The sequence below is a fragment of the Cottoperca gobio genome, chromosome 19 (genome assembly GCF_900634415.1).
Source record: "Cottoperca gobio chromosome 19, fCotGob3.1, whole genome shotgun sequence".
Lineage (NCBI taxonomy): Eukaryota > Metazoa > Chordata > Actinopteri > Perciformes > Bovichtidae > Cottoperca > Cottoperca gobio.
In genome coordinates, this window is record NC_041373.1 from 11,581,328 (window position 1) to 11,596,134 (window position 14,807).

Sequence of the window (14,807 nt, forward strand, 5' to 3'; positions counted from 1 at the left end):
TCAATGTTACTGAATTTAATTGCATATCATTGAAAGGCGATGAATAAAAAGGAAAATGTTGACTTCCTGTGTGAATGTATCTTCTTAAAGTCCAATAAACATAAACCAGTTCATAAGCAGGATAGAAAAAGTTAATCGAAACAAACTAACAAACAAACAAAAAAAAGATCATTATTTTTACTCGCCTTCTAATTTCAGAAAATATCTAAAAACAGAAAAATATGTTGTTTTTAATGTTTTCAGTGACATTCCTTATTTTTTTATGTGTACTGTACACCTTTTCTGTGTTACCTTGCACAGACAGGACTCCCCTGATTTGTCATAGTGTTCTTTTGCACAAACACCTTACACATCATTTTCTCAGTTCGCCTTTTTTCAGAAGCTTCTGTTCCTAAGTTGTTGTTTCGTCTGCCCTCGTCTCCTCACATAATCACTTTTTGCAGGTTTTTGCAGCGCTTGCATTAGAGGGCTGTTACCTCTGCAGTTATTTCTCAAAGGAGTCCACTGATACACTCTTCCTCTGCTCTCTTTCCAGCTCTCCTGTCCTCGTGGTGTGAGGAACTTGGACGCCTCCTCCTCCTTCGTCACCAGAAGAACAGGCAGAACGAGCCTCCGGGAAAAGTGCCCATGCAGCCCCCCATGAGCTCCATGAAACCCGGCCTCTCACATGGGTCAGTGTTCACACTGCTGCGCTTTTTGGCTTGTGTGTGAGGTGTGTTTGTATGTGCGTGTTGGGTGTGTGAACAGACAGACCAGGCCCTCGGGGAAAGCCCTTCCTCTCCACATGAAGCCCGGTGTTCCTTATGGATCAGTTGCCAGACTAACTGCTTGTAGCACAGTCAATCGGCACAAACAACCATCACCTCACAACTCCTAGTACATGTAGTTAATCATTACAACACATTGTTTGTGCGTTTCAAGAGGAAGAACATGCTTTTATTTTATAACCCTAACAGTAAAACTTTTGTCTTTCCCTATCGTTCAGCAAATGCAAATATACTTAGTATGACTGTATTTGTGCAGTGACGCAGGGCACATTTTGTTTAGCATACATGACGTTTGTTTATCCATCCTCAGCAGAGATGGGTCTTTCCCCTACGACTCAGTTCCCTGGCAACAGAACACCACTCAGCCTCCAGGTTCGTTGTCGGTGGTGACCACCGTCTGGGGCGTGACCAACACGTCGCAGAGCCAGGTGAGATCCTATACATGTCTAACAGTCAGAGTCAAAGTATGAACTTTTCTGACTTAATGTTCAAGCATCCAACATTTACACATGTATATCTATCTGTATGTCCCTGTCCAACAGGTGTTGGGGAATCCCATGGTGAACAACAACAATCCCATGAACCCTGGGGGTAACCCCATGGGCTCGGGTATGTCTGGTAACAATCCAGGGATGAACTCTCCTCAGTTTTCCGGCCCTCAGCAGCAGTTCTCAAACAAAGGCAACTCCAACCAGGCCTACATGCAGCAGGGGATGTACGGAAGACCCAACTACCCCGGAGGAGGAGGCTTCGGTGGCAAGTAAGTGGACGGTGGCTTAGTACCAATTATTGCTTCTGAACAAATGATCCTCCAGGATGATGGTCTGAGCTCATATTGTGTTGCTCTTTGTCATAGTTACCCTGGAGGACCTAACGCTGGACCTGGAGGAATGGGCATCCCTCAACACTCCCGTCCTCCATCAGACTTCACCCAGCCTGCAGCTGCTGCCGCCGCTGCCGCAGTCGCTGCTGCTGCTGCCACAGCAACCGCCACTGCCACAGCGACCGTAGCTGCCATGCAAGAAACCCAGAACAAAGACATGAACCAATATGGACCGGTAGGACACGTCAACGAACTGATAGAACCTCACTGACTTTACCTTTCAATATGAGCAGTAGCACTCTAACAGGAAGCTGAGAAAGGTTGATTTAGGTTAATTGGTGGTAAATCAAATGTATAATAATGAATAATTAGCTGAAGTAGGAATCAACTGGAAATAGCACATTTAGCTATAACAAAATCTTACAGGCACACATGTTTGTTCAGAGGGTAGAGCATGTTTGTCTTTTGTAACTTTTAAATTTGCAACATTGACAGTCAACTCAGAGATGGTTGATTGAACTTATTTTGTCTTCCAGATGAGTTCCTCTTTCCAGATGGGACCAAGCCAGGCATACACCAGCCAGTTCATGAACCAGCCAGGACCCCGCGGCCCTCCCTCCAACCCTGGGAACATGGGGGCTGGTATGAATGCATCCAACATGAGCGGCCCTCCCATTGGAATGAACCAGCCCAGGGGCCAAGGCATAGGGCCTTTCGGGGCCCACGGCCAAAGGATGCCCCAGCAAGGCTATGCAGGATCCCGGCCTCAGGGCATGGGTATGCAGGGCATGAAAAGGCCGTACCCAGGGGAGGTGAGTTGGTGTGAATTCAACAGTTTCACCTTTAAGTGTTTAGCTTGTTTACTGGAAGTTACATTTATGTTTGTCATCACAGCATCCACAGTCAAACTATGGTGGGCAGCAGTATGGACCAAACAGCCAGTTCCCTAACCAGCAGGGTCAATACCCCACACCCAACCCCTCGAGGCCGCTGCCGTCCCCAAACTACCCCGGCCAGAGGATGCCAGGACAGCAGCTGCAGGGTCAATACCCGCCACCCAGCGGTGCCATGGGCCAGTACTATAAGGTGCAGTAATATATTGAAATGTATTGAAAATGTTCTGGTTCAGGATATAAATCCTCCACACTAGACTTTCTAACTGATTTGCAGGGTATCATACCAAAAATGTGTGTGCCATTATTAGCCAGGTGTTAGCAGCTTCTTGGTACATATAAATTGGGGTCGGGGGTTAGTAATCTTATTGTTTTATGTAATTCTTGTTTTATATTAATTTTTTGTGTTTTTCTATCCAATTTAGTTATTTTTTTGTCATTTATTCATTCATATATTTTCACTCTATATTCATATCCATTTTTTGTAATTAAAATAATTCTCAAACAAATAATGGAGGTTAACTTGGAGGGTGAAAAAACTCATTTTGAATCTGTTTTATCAAATTTCAGCAAGAGCCACCTTTTAATGGCCAAACAAATAACTTCTCTGGGAGTGGATATCAGTACAGCCAGGGTAATATGAATGGGGTAAGTCCAATTTAGTTTCAACACATTTTCATACTCTTGGTTGTGTTTATAGTCCCATGAACATTTGATTTACTAATCGATTGTCTTTAATATAGCCTCCCAGACCGGTGGGTAACTACCCTCACTCCCCAGTGCCAGGCAACCCAACCCCTCCAATGACCCCAGGAAGTAACATCCCACCATACCTGTCGCCAAACCAGGACGTGAAGCCACCCTTCCCTCCTGACATCAAACCAAATATCAACGCTCTCCCTCCCCCTCCAGGTCAGTGGAAGATGTCCAATGAAGAAATCTTAACAGTTAGTTATTCCTTTAAAAACTTCATGATAGTCTGACCATCTTCTTCAACCAATGTAGCCAACCACAACGAGGAGCTGCGCCTGACGTTCCCAGTTCGAGATGGAGTAGTCCTAGAGCCCTTCAGGCTAGAGCATAACCTGGCTGTCAGCAACCACGTCTTCCACTTACGGCCCTCTGTACACCAGACGCTCATGTGGAGGTAAGACATCACCTTTGCCATACATTCGTTTTATTTTTCTCTATCCTTTCATTTTTATATAGTAAAGATAGTAACTACTGGAGAGTCCATTTTCCCTGGTCCCAACGTAACCAGCCTTGCAGTAATAATCTGTATACATATAAACAGCATAAAATGCCACTGGCAGAGATGGGTGGGAAGCCAGTGAAGAATTATTTTCCTGTTGCAGCTCAAGCAACTTGGGGTTAGCATTGACAACAGTGCAAGGAAATTGTCTATTGAAATTTGGGAGGATAAAAAAAAAGCATTGCTAATACACATAATGTGTCCATCTATAGTTATGTGGATGATACCCAACCATACCTCAGTTTAAAGCCCACTTCACTGTATAGTTGTAGCAATCTGCTTGAACTAAAGACCTGGTTTCCAAGAAGGTTTTTTTTTGGCTTCTCTGTCTTGATTTCCAGTCAACAGGGAAATTAAGCTCCAAGTCCCAATGGGTATTCTTCAATTCCTTATAACCTTTGCAAGCAGATTGAAAATGTTGTGCATTCATACAGTCTGCTGGGGAGAATCATTGGAAAAAAAAAATCAAACCACCACTTTTTCCAGCTAACTTGGAGAAGGTCATTCATGCTTATAGGACGAAACATCAGACTGCTGTTGTTTCTTTTTTTATCCACTTATTAATGAATCTCTGTTCTTCGCTTGTCTGTGCAGATCGGACCTGGAGCTGCAGTTTAAGTGCTACCACCACGAAGACCGTCAGATGAACACCAACTGGCCGGCATCGGTCCAAGTCAGCGTAAACGCCACGCCGCTCACCATCGAGCGGGGAGACAATAAGACCTCCCACAAACCCCTGCACTTGAAACACGTATGCCAGCCAGGAAGGAACACGATCCAGATCACAGTCACTGCCTGCTGCTGTGTAAGTACACAAATCTCCAATAAATAAAAGTCAGACATAAAAAATCTACCCTGCAGATTATATTTAATGCTGTGTTGATATAGTAAACTAATACACCCTATGAGGATGTTTGTGATAGTAACAGTGATGTTTCCCTTTGCAGTCGCACTTGTTTGTGCTGCAGCTGGTCCACAGGCCCTCAGTTCGCTCTGTCCTCCAGGGCCTACTGAAGAAGAGGCTTCTGCCTGCAGAGCACTGCATCACCAAAGGTATACGCACAAGAACACGGTTACATTTCACACCCTTATGTTCTGATCGTCCTCAGAGGCCCTTGCTCACGCACTATATTTCTCTCCTCTTGCCTTAAAGTTAAGAGGAACTTCAGCAGCGTAGCGGCGTCATCGGGGAACGTGGCGCTCAACGGAGAGGACGGCGTAGAGCAGACGGCCATTAAAGTTTCCCTCAAATGTCCAATCACCTTCCGGCGAATACAACTTCCAGCGAGAGGCCATGACTGCAAACACGTTCAGGTAAACACTGCAGGGATAAACAAGCAGACTGAAAAAGCTCATGCCTTAAGGGAACAAGCGTTTTTGAAGTAGTGTACTGGATAACAAATGTGACTTTTCTTTCTTATTGCAGTGTTTTGATTTGGAATCATATTTACAACTGAACTGTGAGCGGGGGACATGGCGATGTCCTGTATGCAAGTAAGTGTGTTCATCGTAACTATATAACAGTATCTGCCCTGCTTGTAGTTTTGACTGTAATCCATGTGTTTGTCTCTCTCAGCATTTTAAACCCTGCCTCTCTTCTCTCCGCAGTAAAACAGCGTTGTTAGAGGGACTCGAAGTGGACCAGTACATGTGGGGAATCTTGAACGCCATTCAAAAGTAAGTTGGAAACAAATGTGTAACGTATAGAATGTATTTGACTTTATTTCTTAATACTAAACATTTCATCTGCATTTCACCAGCTCGGAGTTTGAGGAGGTGACCATTGACCCGACGTGTAGTTGGCGGCCGGTGGCTATTAAATCTGATATCCACATCAAGGAGGATCCAGATGGACCGCTGGCCAAGAGGTTTAAGACTATGAGCCCCAGCCAAATGATCATGCCCAATGTGATGGAGATGATAGCTCAGCTCGGCCCGGGACCGTCACCATACCCGTTATTATCTTCTCAGCAAGGGGGCAACAGTGAATATGGCAGCCAAGGTATGACACAAACATACAAGACAAGTATACAAAGTGGTTATACCTCATATGCTTCAGTATACGTCTCCTAAATGTTGGGTAGTCTCACTACAAAAGGTAAGAAATATACACACGTATTTACTTTTTGTGTGTGTGTGTGTGTGCTAGGTAACAGTTACCAGGGGCACGGGAACTTTGACTTCCCTCACGGCACCCCTGGCGGTACGTCGATGAATGATTTCATGCACGGTCCCCAGCTGTCTCACCCACCTGACATGCCCAACAGCCTGATGACCCAAGACAAGCTCTCACACAACATGCCTGACTCAGTGAGTTCTCCCACCAGTTAGTTTATTGACTCTGCCTTTCAGCCTCTCTTTGTCTTTTTATTTATAAAAAAAAAATGTTTTGCTTTCATGTTTATCCGTTAAATTATTTCTAAGTGTGCTATATAATTCAGGTTTGAGTGTTTCTTTCTTCATCTGGCAGTGAGAACAAAGGATACTCGCAACAAAAAAGCACACTGAGACCTAAGTATATAAGTTTCACAGTTAACCATGCAGAATGAATTTAGGAAACAACCCTAAAGATTGTTTGGGTTTAAGGAGACATTTGATAGAAAATACATACTCATGCTCGAAAGGCTTAGCTTTAGCTCTATCTACTGTACATGTGTTGTTGTTTCTTTCCCGATATGACCACCACAAAAGGAAAGAACTATGCCTTTAAAGATAAAATATGTTCTTCATACTAAGCAAAAATGGCTAAGAGACTAAAATCTTAAAACAAGCAATTTGAATCAAAATTATGATGGGCCTTTTCCACTATTTTCTGACGATATTAAGCCAACAGTAATTAAAATAACTATTAGTTACAACTGTAGTCTGAATGTTTCCCCCGTCTCTCTACAGATACCTCACTCTGCAGGCAATGACCAGTCGCATGGTCCTCTGCAGAGCTTACATCCATCTCCGCACCCTGGGAGCCAATCAGGGCAGCAGCTACACCACAGCGGGCCTCCTCAGCCGTCACGACAAGCTCCGCCTCCTCAGCAGCAACAGCAGCAACAACAGCCTCCCGGCCCCAACAACCATCCCCACGGCGACCTGGCCTTCAACTCCTCCAACAATTTGGACAGCCAAGCAGTGTCGGACATGCCCGAGCCGTCTTTAGACGTGAGTCCTGACGAGACAGCAGAACATTTCAGTCCTAAATAATCTGTGTTCACTTCAATGCCTAACCAAAGCATTCCTCCTTCCTTACAGCTTCTTCCAGAGCTCGCAAACCCAGATGAGCTGTTGTCGTACCTGGATCCACCCGACCTCCCCAGCAATAGCAACGACGACCTTCTATCGCTCTTCGAAAACAACTGAGGCAGTTCAGACACACATAAACTTTTCTGACTGCCTGCAGTTTCCCAGAGAACCCCGGGCGGTCGCTCAGTACTTGATAAACACAAAGATGCACTCCCTTTCTCTTCTTCCTCTTGTACAGTTTTCATTGGCCAGCACAGATTGACTGAAAGAGGTTTAAAACTCCAAGACACAGCGGGATGCGTGTGGGGGGGAGGAGGGGTGTCGCCCCGCCCTCTCACCCCATGGCGATACTTTTGAACTGTGCAGCTACACTCAGTTGATTTTTTTACGCCACACACAGGTGTATGTGTGCACATTAGGAACGTGTTGTAGCATTTTTTTATTCATGTTTTGTTTCCTATTGAGAAGAAAAAGGAATTCACTGTTTAAAACAGAAAAATAACTGAAAGAAAACCTGCGCTATCTGGCCAGTGTGCGCTTTGTCCATTTTGTTATTCCAAACTGAGAGGCCACAGCTTCCTGGTGTCACAGCTCCATTCCCTCACTGTTCTGGTTAGCCGCACTGTTTTGTCCACCACACATCATTTAAAAGCACAAGAGATTTTGGCAATGCAAAAAAACAGGAAAATCTGTCTTTACGAGGGAAAAAAAGATCTTTTAGATCAGCGTATGTCTGCTGTTGACAAAAATGTTAAATTGCTCAACATTTTAAAAAGATTTTTGGGAATGATCGGCTTCCACTTTGTCTACAATTGTGATACATACATATTTTTGTCAAAAAGAGATATATCCCTGCTTTTCAGTCCGCTGAGGGTTGACAGCTGGAACGATTTTGGCCCCACCAAAACAGAAAAAAAGTTTATATTGCATACCAAGAATAGCATACCTGTTCTTCTACACATTGTATAGTTATCGTCCTCCTGTGCAGAGGAGTGATTTTAATGGACACAAAAGGTACAATAAGGGAGATTGGGTTTCCTGTAAAGATCCTGCTGCATTTATTGCTTCCTGCTACGACTCCTTCCATGCCGTCTGCTCTGCATGAGCCCCGGCGTTGCTCGCGTCAGCATTTTTGCAACATTGCATCTCTCTCCCTGTTAAATGATGTGCTGTTAAAGTAGTCTACAAAGTGCATGTGTGCCAAGCCCTTGTCTAGTGCTGTTCCAAGTGGTAAAAAAAATAAAATAAGATAGTGTGGTTTTTATCAGTTGCTGTTTCTACGGCTTTTTTGTTTGTATGTTTGTTTTTGATTTCTGTCAGATTTAGTATGATTTATTTAACACTAACATTGAAGGGATAATGCTGATATCAGCGATACACTTATCATGTACTTGCTGGATATACTGTATTATGTTTGTTTGTTTTCTTGTTTTTGTTGCTGCATAATTAAAATATCCATAAATCTTTTGGGGAAACTGCTCAACACCACCAAAGTTAGAGGGATGAGAATGGAGAGGTTTGTGTTTGCTTGGTCCTCTGTGAGACTGCGAGCGCGTGCATGTGTGAGCGTGAGACTGTGTGTGCATGTGTTTCTATTAGTGTGATGGGAGGAAATATTGATTTCAAAGATATAGGGGAGGACAAAATACAGTTTATCCATCACTGCTGTTCAAGAAGTGGTTTTTAAAGCAGTATTGGTGCAGACCTTTTGCCACATTTGTTTTCAATTTCACTTTTTGAGAAGAGTGCTGTTCAGTATGCAAATGTATTATTTTTTAAGAAATGCTATTGTACTGTAAATATCATTGTGAATATTTTTGTATCATCTTGATAATGTTTGTCCTTTGATCATTAGTCGTCCGACCTAACAACGTATGCTCCCAGACTCCCATCTAACCACTGACTTTGTTTGTAACCAGCGTACGACAGCTGTCTCGCCTCCTCGCTGTGAGGAAGCCAGTCCAAATGTCTCATAAGCTATTTTCCTGCAGGTCGCCGTGCTTTCTAGTCTCTCTCCTCCCAGTGCACTCTGTCTCACACCTGTCGTTTATAGACAGGTGTCCCATTTTTACGTGCCCCCCACCACCCCCCCCCCCCAACCCCTTCCCTGCATCAGCTCACGGTGATTGTGTAGCATCATTTCAGTTTTCAGATGTCAAGCTTAGGTTGACGCAATATTTTCTTTCACGCTCAGATGTATTTGATTGAAAATGTTCTCTATTCATGAATTTATGTTAACATTTTATCAGTGATACTGAAAAGTAATGGATTTAAAAAAGATGTGGTATCAGCTGGCTTTCAGTGTAATTAGTGAGCTATGTGAATATCATAATTGTTGCTAATTGTCAATACACAGTAGTATTTTAAAGATATATCACAACCGTATTTTAAAGAAATCACGATATTGTTTATATTTTTGTTAAAGAAAATGTGGCTTTTTTAAAAGCACGAGACCATATACATTTTTATCCCCTTTTTTGTTTTTGGTAAATTATTTTGTACTGGTTTTTCTTATTAATCTGTAAGGCTAGAAATCCAATTTCTTTCAACTGTAGCGTTGTGCTGATTTAACCACCCTGGTTTTATGTAAACATTATTTTAAACGTCATTTAAAAAATATTATTTGTTCCAGTTCAGCACACTGACATGTTGTTTCATATTTATGTCACAAAGAGACGAAATCAAATAATCCCCCTTTTAACGATACACTGCCACATTTTCATTTTTTTTACTATCTGAATTTAAACTTTTTGTTCAATCCCATGGAAGTCGTCATCATTTCACACTTTGTTCTCACTCTCAAGTGAGCTGGTGTTTAAAGCAGCACCCCAAATCTGTAGTTGCACAATCACAATAAAAGGGCCCTTTATCTGGGGGAGGTTGTTTTAAAAAATAAAAAAAATAAAAAAATACAGAGAGGAAGGGCACGTTCATCATTCTGGCCTGGAAAGGATGTTAAGGGCAAGGCTAGATCAAACGTCCCAAGGATGCCTGTATATATGTAAATGAATATAGAGACATGTGAACAGAAATGTATTCATTTTCCCTGGGAATGTGCATTGTTTCTTCAGAATAATAAAAAGCTTGCAACCCCTCTACTGGAAGTGGCTGAATATGGAAAATGAAACTTGTTAGTTGGTGTCTGTGGGTATCTCTCAGCATTTTGTTCCCACTCTGTAATATACTTTCACCTCTTTTGTTAAGGGGAACTGGGACAGCTATGTTTTATATGTAATATTTAGCCTAAGTGTTCAAGTTTCTCACCTGCATACTCTTGAGGTGCTAAAGCTAAAAAAGGAAGAAAAAAAACAAGGTTACAAAGAAAATCGTTCGGAGGGGTGGGAGGAAGGCGGTGGCAGGGATGGGTCCAGAAGATTGTAACCAAATCCATAGTTTGTACAATTTTTTGATATCATGAGGAGTTGGAAAAATTATACAATCTAAGGTGATTCATGCAATGTGGCCATTGTCTCTATTGTGTACATTGTATGTACAATCATTTCATATTCTAAACTGGTCAGAAAATAAAGGAACTAATTGTGATTTTTAGTCTTGCAGAACTGTATGTAGTTAGATGATGTGACAACCTAATATTTATCTAATAAATACGTATTCAGATGATACCTGTATGTCACTGTGGTCTTGTCGTTTGTGCACTTGCATCATAGTCTGACAATTAGGCCTGCCTAAATCCTAAAGGCTGTTTATCCAAGCAGAAGGTGTAATCACATTTTGAATGAATATAGCTTATGGCTAGCTTGCCCTTATGTGGAAATAATATGATCCCACATTAACACAACAGAATCAGAGAGACATGGTTGGTGAACCTGCTCATAGGAATGATTTTGAGGAGTTAATTAAGCAGTTATCGTGCAATCTGTCGAGAAGGAAGTGAGAAAATTGTTACCCAGTATATGTTTTGGTGTGTTCCTTCACCTTCTGTGCCCTCTGCTGGTTTCTCTGTTTGTGTGTCTGTGCCATGGGCACCAGCTCCACCAGCACCAGCACAGACTCAATGGAGTCCCGCTAGCATGGGTGGGACAGCAGCGTCACCCACCTAAGAAAAAACATCTTACTCATTCACTCAAATATATATTTGAACAAACTTATTTAGTACCATTATTATTATTATTATTATTAGATGCATTTTTAATGATGCTTTACTATGTGCTACTTGCTTGTTGATTCTATAAAGACAATAAACAACAATGTCAGTGATTTTACATTGAAGAATTAAAAATGTTCATTGATGAAATAAATCATTTATAAACCAATCAAATAATAATAGTATTAATTATATCGAAAATAGATTTAAATATATAGTTAAGTTATATAGTTAAAAAATATATATGAATAAATATAATAAATGATACAAATCAAAAACATTCCGTCTTGATCACGTTGAATCACGTTAAACCTCGCGAGACTTTAAGCGGCTCCGCTCTGAGAAAATGTACTTCCGGTTGCATAAGAAAAACTTCCTCGTTTCCCATTTGTAAGCGTGACATTTACCCATTGCCGACCTGCGATAACTATCTGAGCCACAATAGCTTTTAAAATGTTTCTTTTATCAAACAGAATAAAAGTATGTTCTCTGGCGTTTACCGCCGCGCGCATGTACAGCAGCGGGCCTGCAACTGCCAACAAAAACCCCACGGTTTACTTTGACATTGCTGCAGACAACAAGCCACTCGGCAGGGTAACCTTTGAGGTGAGACATGGCTTTAACTCTCTGTTTGTTAATGTTTCCTCTTGAATGAATAAGAACACAACAACTGCTGCTGAACACCTAAGATGTGTCCCATTTCCGATCAGTAAGGTTCCCACAGAGTTGTTGAGTCTTAATTTTTCCAAAGAACACAGAGTTCACATTTGACCCCTGAAGCATTTCCTTTTTCTTTTGCAGCTCAACGCCGACGTTGTGCCAAGAACCGCAGGTCAGTACATGATTGCTTTAGTTTTGTGTCAAAGTGCCCATGTCTAATGTGTTTAGAAGACATTTTATGCACATTCACACGTCTACTCAAATGCATCTGAAAGGCAAACATTATACTTTTTACTTTTCAGATTACTATTTGTTTATACCTTTCCATGTATCTCAAAAACATTAGCTGACTTTTGGTATTGATGACAAAAAAATATGTTGTTGCTGAAACTATTATTTTATCTTAACTTGTCTTTCACAGAAAAGTCCTTTATTTTCACAAAAGACACCAAAGCTCATAAACAAACACACTTTGTACAAAATGTGTAAAATTTCCATTACTAATATGATCTGATCAAATAATACATTAAGTAATCAAGATTTTAAATCTCACCAGACATCCAATGCCACCTTTCAGTACTCTTTTTGATCCCCTGTGCTATGGACACATTGTGCTCAGTTCAAAAAGGTTATGACGTGAGATACCAAGCCATAAAAAAAACACAAGAAATAACTCGTACCCAACTTAAGTATAGATGAGTTCTTCTTCTTTTCAAATAAGAAGGAGTCAGTCGTAAATTCAAACGCGAAATGATGCATGAGGAAACTGACGGTGGATTGTCAGAGAGATAATCTGACTCAAATCTTGCTCGTAGAAAACTTCAGAGTGCTGTGCACAGGGGAACAAGGATTCGGTTACAAGGGCTCGACTTTCCACAGGGTGATCCCTAATTTCATGTGCCAGGTAGGTCTTTCTGTTTTCTTTTGTTGTCCAGCATGCATGTGCAGTCACAGTGCACTGACAGCAATGTGTTATTTTCTTCAGGGTGGCGATTTCACTAACCACAATGGAACTGGAGGAAAGTCCATCTATGGGTTGAAGTTTTCTGATGAGAACTTCAAGCTGAAGCACACTGGAACTGGTAATCATCCCATTCTGTTGTACACAAGCTGCAAACAAGAAAGATATAAACAGTATATTTACTTTTATATGTGTATATCCAGATGGAACAAGTCAGTTGACAAATTTTCTTTGGATATACACAATTAATTTCCCTGCAGCATTCAAACAGTCGGCTAAATAACTGCAGAGAATAATGAGATTTAACATATTAAAAGTCACTCTTAAGAAGCTGCAGAAGCTGCTGTAAATAAACATAACGCACACTGTTCGTTGTAACTCATTTTCACCACCAGGTGGCAGCATTATGCAAGTAGTGTTTACATGTGGTGATTTAACTTAGTGAAGTTTTAGATGATGATGAAATATGTTTCCCTGCACTGTGCCTTTTCACAACAGACACTTTGACTTGTCATAGTAGGGTAAGCACCAGTGTTTATGTGACGGTGTGCTCTGCAGGCATGTTTTCTTACTTTAAGCTAAATTCACAACATGTTTTTAAGATGATAACCTTTCAATTGCTGCGTTGTAGGTATCTTGTCCATGGCCAACGCTGGACCCAACACCAACGGATCCCAGTTCTTCATCTGCACCAGTAAAACAGAATGGTATGTGCTGACAAACACAATATTATATGTGTGGATGCTACTGTAGTTTTTCTACTACATTTCACAAGTCTGACATCTGTACAAAGCCCTGATCATTCGCCATGTGGAAAAGTGAAGACCCTGTGCAATGAGAAAAACTGATCATGGAACAAGTTTATATTTATGGAAATACAAAAGAAACATGACAAACAAGAACGCATTATTAATGATTTTACCTCAATTCTGTGAGCGCTTCGGTGGCAGACAAACTGAAACATTCAGTAAAGTGTGAGTTTGGAGAGTCCCACACAACATGCACGAAGAGAGCTGCTACCCCTGGGACAATTTGAAAATCTTGTTGTATACCATCCAACATTAAAATTCTGCTGCCTTTGGAAGGCTTTTGTTATTGTAGCCTTTTTTTAAATATGTATTTAGTAATGTCCGGTTATTGTTGAGACGCTGTTTCAGAGGGTTTTATTTCACCCTGCTGGGAATAACATTCTTGGTGCAAGCTGTTAATTCTTGTAAAGACATGAAAGCAAAAAGAGCATTTGAATATTGGCCTAAAATGGCATCACCCAACAAAAAGTCATGAGTCAAACCCCCGCTGGGTGCATCATGGATTGTGTCCCAGTCCGGGGCAGTGATAATAAAGCTCTTCTTTCTTCATTTAGGCTGGACGGCAGGCATGTTGTCTTTGGCATTGTGAAAGAGGGACTGGACGTGGTCGAGAAAGTGGAGTCTTTCGGTTCCCAGTCTGGGAAAACCTCCAAAAGGATCACTATCGCAGACTGCGGAGAGCTGGTATAGACTCTGAGCAGCGGACACGGTCGCACTCTCACCTCCTGCTGTAATTTCAACGCGATGGTCCGAGTGAAAGAAGCTCTTTCTTCAGTCATGGCACAGAGGGCTACCTCTCCTCCCCTGGAAAAAGATCATCTCAGAGTCGCACTCAAAGTCTTTCATTCTGTGTTCTTCAGGTAGCAACTAACTGACATAGTATAAAATGTGAACTTGTACAATAGAAAAGGAAATGACAGGTTTTATTGTATTTGAAGAGGGATGTTGATGCATGAAGATGCAGTGAAACTAGTTTGGAAATAAAGTCATTTTTTTTCTAAAAGTGGGCGTGTTCTTGCCATATGTTTTTATACTACATGACCTTAGATGTCACAGTATTACAAAATGTTTTAAACCTGCAATAACCTTTTTCTTTTATTAGCAATAACTGGCTGTAGCTGTTTAAGTGGAAGGTGTGTCCATTTATTGGGGGAATGTTTTATCACCAGCTGAGGAATGAGATCAGTGTTATTCTTCCCGCCTGCCTCTGTTTTCCTCATCAGCCTCTGATGACTAATGATCTTATTGCGCTAAGTATTTATTCTGCTGTCATCTGTCCAGAAGAATTAAGATCTAAAAT

General features: G+C 41.5%; 2 protein-coding genes across 6 annotated transcripts in view; both read left to right on the forward strand.

Annotated features, from left to right (window-relative positions):
- Window positions 1-10,606, forward strand: part of LOC115024540 (zinc finger MIZ domain-containing protein 1-like) — a 105,823-nt gene extending 95,217 nt beyond the window's left edge. For 4 of the 5 annotated variants that reach the window (XM_029456223.1, XM_029456222.1, XM_029456226.1 and 1 more), the window contains 18 exons: window positions 536-671; window positions 1,078-1,195; window positions 1,310-1,527; window positions 1,624-1,825; window positions 2,127-2,402; window positions 2,485-2,676; window positions 3,054-3,131; window positions 3,227-3,395; window positions 3,489-3,630; window positions 4,330-4,540; window positions 4,683-4,788; window positions 4,889-5,049; window positions 5,162-5,229; window positions 5,344-5,412; window positions 5,496-5,737; window positions 5,885-6,045; window positions 6,628-6,891; window positions 6,982-10,606. In XM_029456223.1, coding sequence (XP_029312083.1) covers window positions 536-671; window positions 1,078-1,195; window positions 1,310-1,527; window positions 1,624-1,825; window positions 2,127-2,402; window positions 2,485-2,676; window positions 3,054-3,131; window positions 3,227-3,395; window positions 3,489-3,630; window positions 4,330-4,540; window positions 4,683-4,788; window positions 4,889-5,049; window positions 5,162-5,229; window positions 5,344-5,412; window positions 5,496-5,737; window positions 5,885-6,045; window positions 6,628-6,891; window positions 6,982-7,089 — 2,921 coding nt within the window. In that variant the 3' untranslated portion in view covers window positions 7,090-10,606. The remainder of the gene's footprint in view (window positions 1-535; window positions 672-1,077; window positions 1,196-1,309; window positions 1,528-1,623; window positions 1,826-2,126; window positions 2,403-2,484; window positions 2,677-3,053; window positions 3,132-3,226; window positions 3,396-3,488; window positions 3,631-4,329; window positions 4,541-4,682; window positions 4,789-4,888; window positions 5,050-5,161; window positions 5,230-5,343; window positions 5,413-5,495; window positions 5,738-5,884; window positions 6,046-6,627; window positions 6,892-6,981) is intronic. The other variant, XM_029456224.1, reaches the window with a different exon arrangement.
- Window positions 10,607-11,412: 806 nt separating this feature from the next.
- LOC115024570 (peptidyl-prolyl cis-trans isomerase A-like) lies at window positions 11,413-14,629 on the forward strand. The gene is made up of 6 exons (XM_029456296.1): window positions 11,413-11,683; window positions 11,879-11,909; window positions 12,553-12,641; window positions 12,723-12,819; window positions 13,330-13,405; window positions 14,062-14,629. The coding sequence occupies exons 1-6, from the start codon at window positions 11,531-11,533 to the stop codon at window positions 14,195-14,197; spliced, it is 582 nt and encodes a 193-aa protein (XP_029312156.1). The 5' UTR covers window positions 11,413-11,530; the 3' UTR covers window positions 14,198-14,629.
- The last annotated feature ends 178 nt before the right edge of the window (window positions 14,630-14,807 follow it).

What these genes read in the sequence shown, in the direction of transcription:
- LOC115024570 (XM_029456296.1), top strand. Translation starts at nt 11,531, where the DNA reads ATGTTTCTTTTATCAAACAGAATAAAAGTATGTTCTCTGGCGTTTACC. An exon ending in TCGGCAGGGTAACCTTTGAG is followed by an intron (nt 11,684 to 11,878) that starts GTGAGACATGGC and finishes TTTCTTTTGCAG; the next exon opens with CTCAACGCCGACGTTGTGCC. An exon ending in TGCACCAGTAAAACAGAATG is followed by an intron (nt 13,406 to 14,061) that starts GTATGTGCTGAC and finishes TTCTTCATTTAG; the next exon opens with GCTGGACGGCAGGCATGTTG.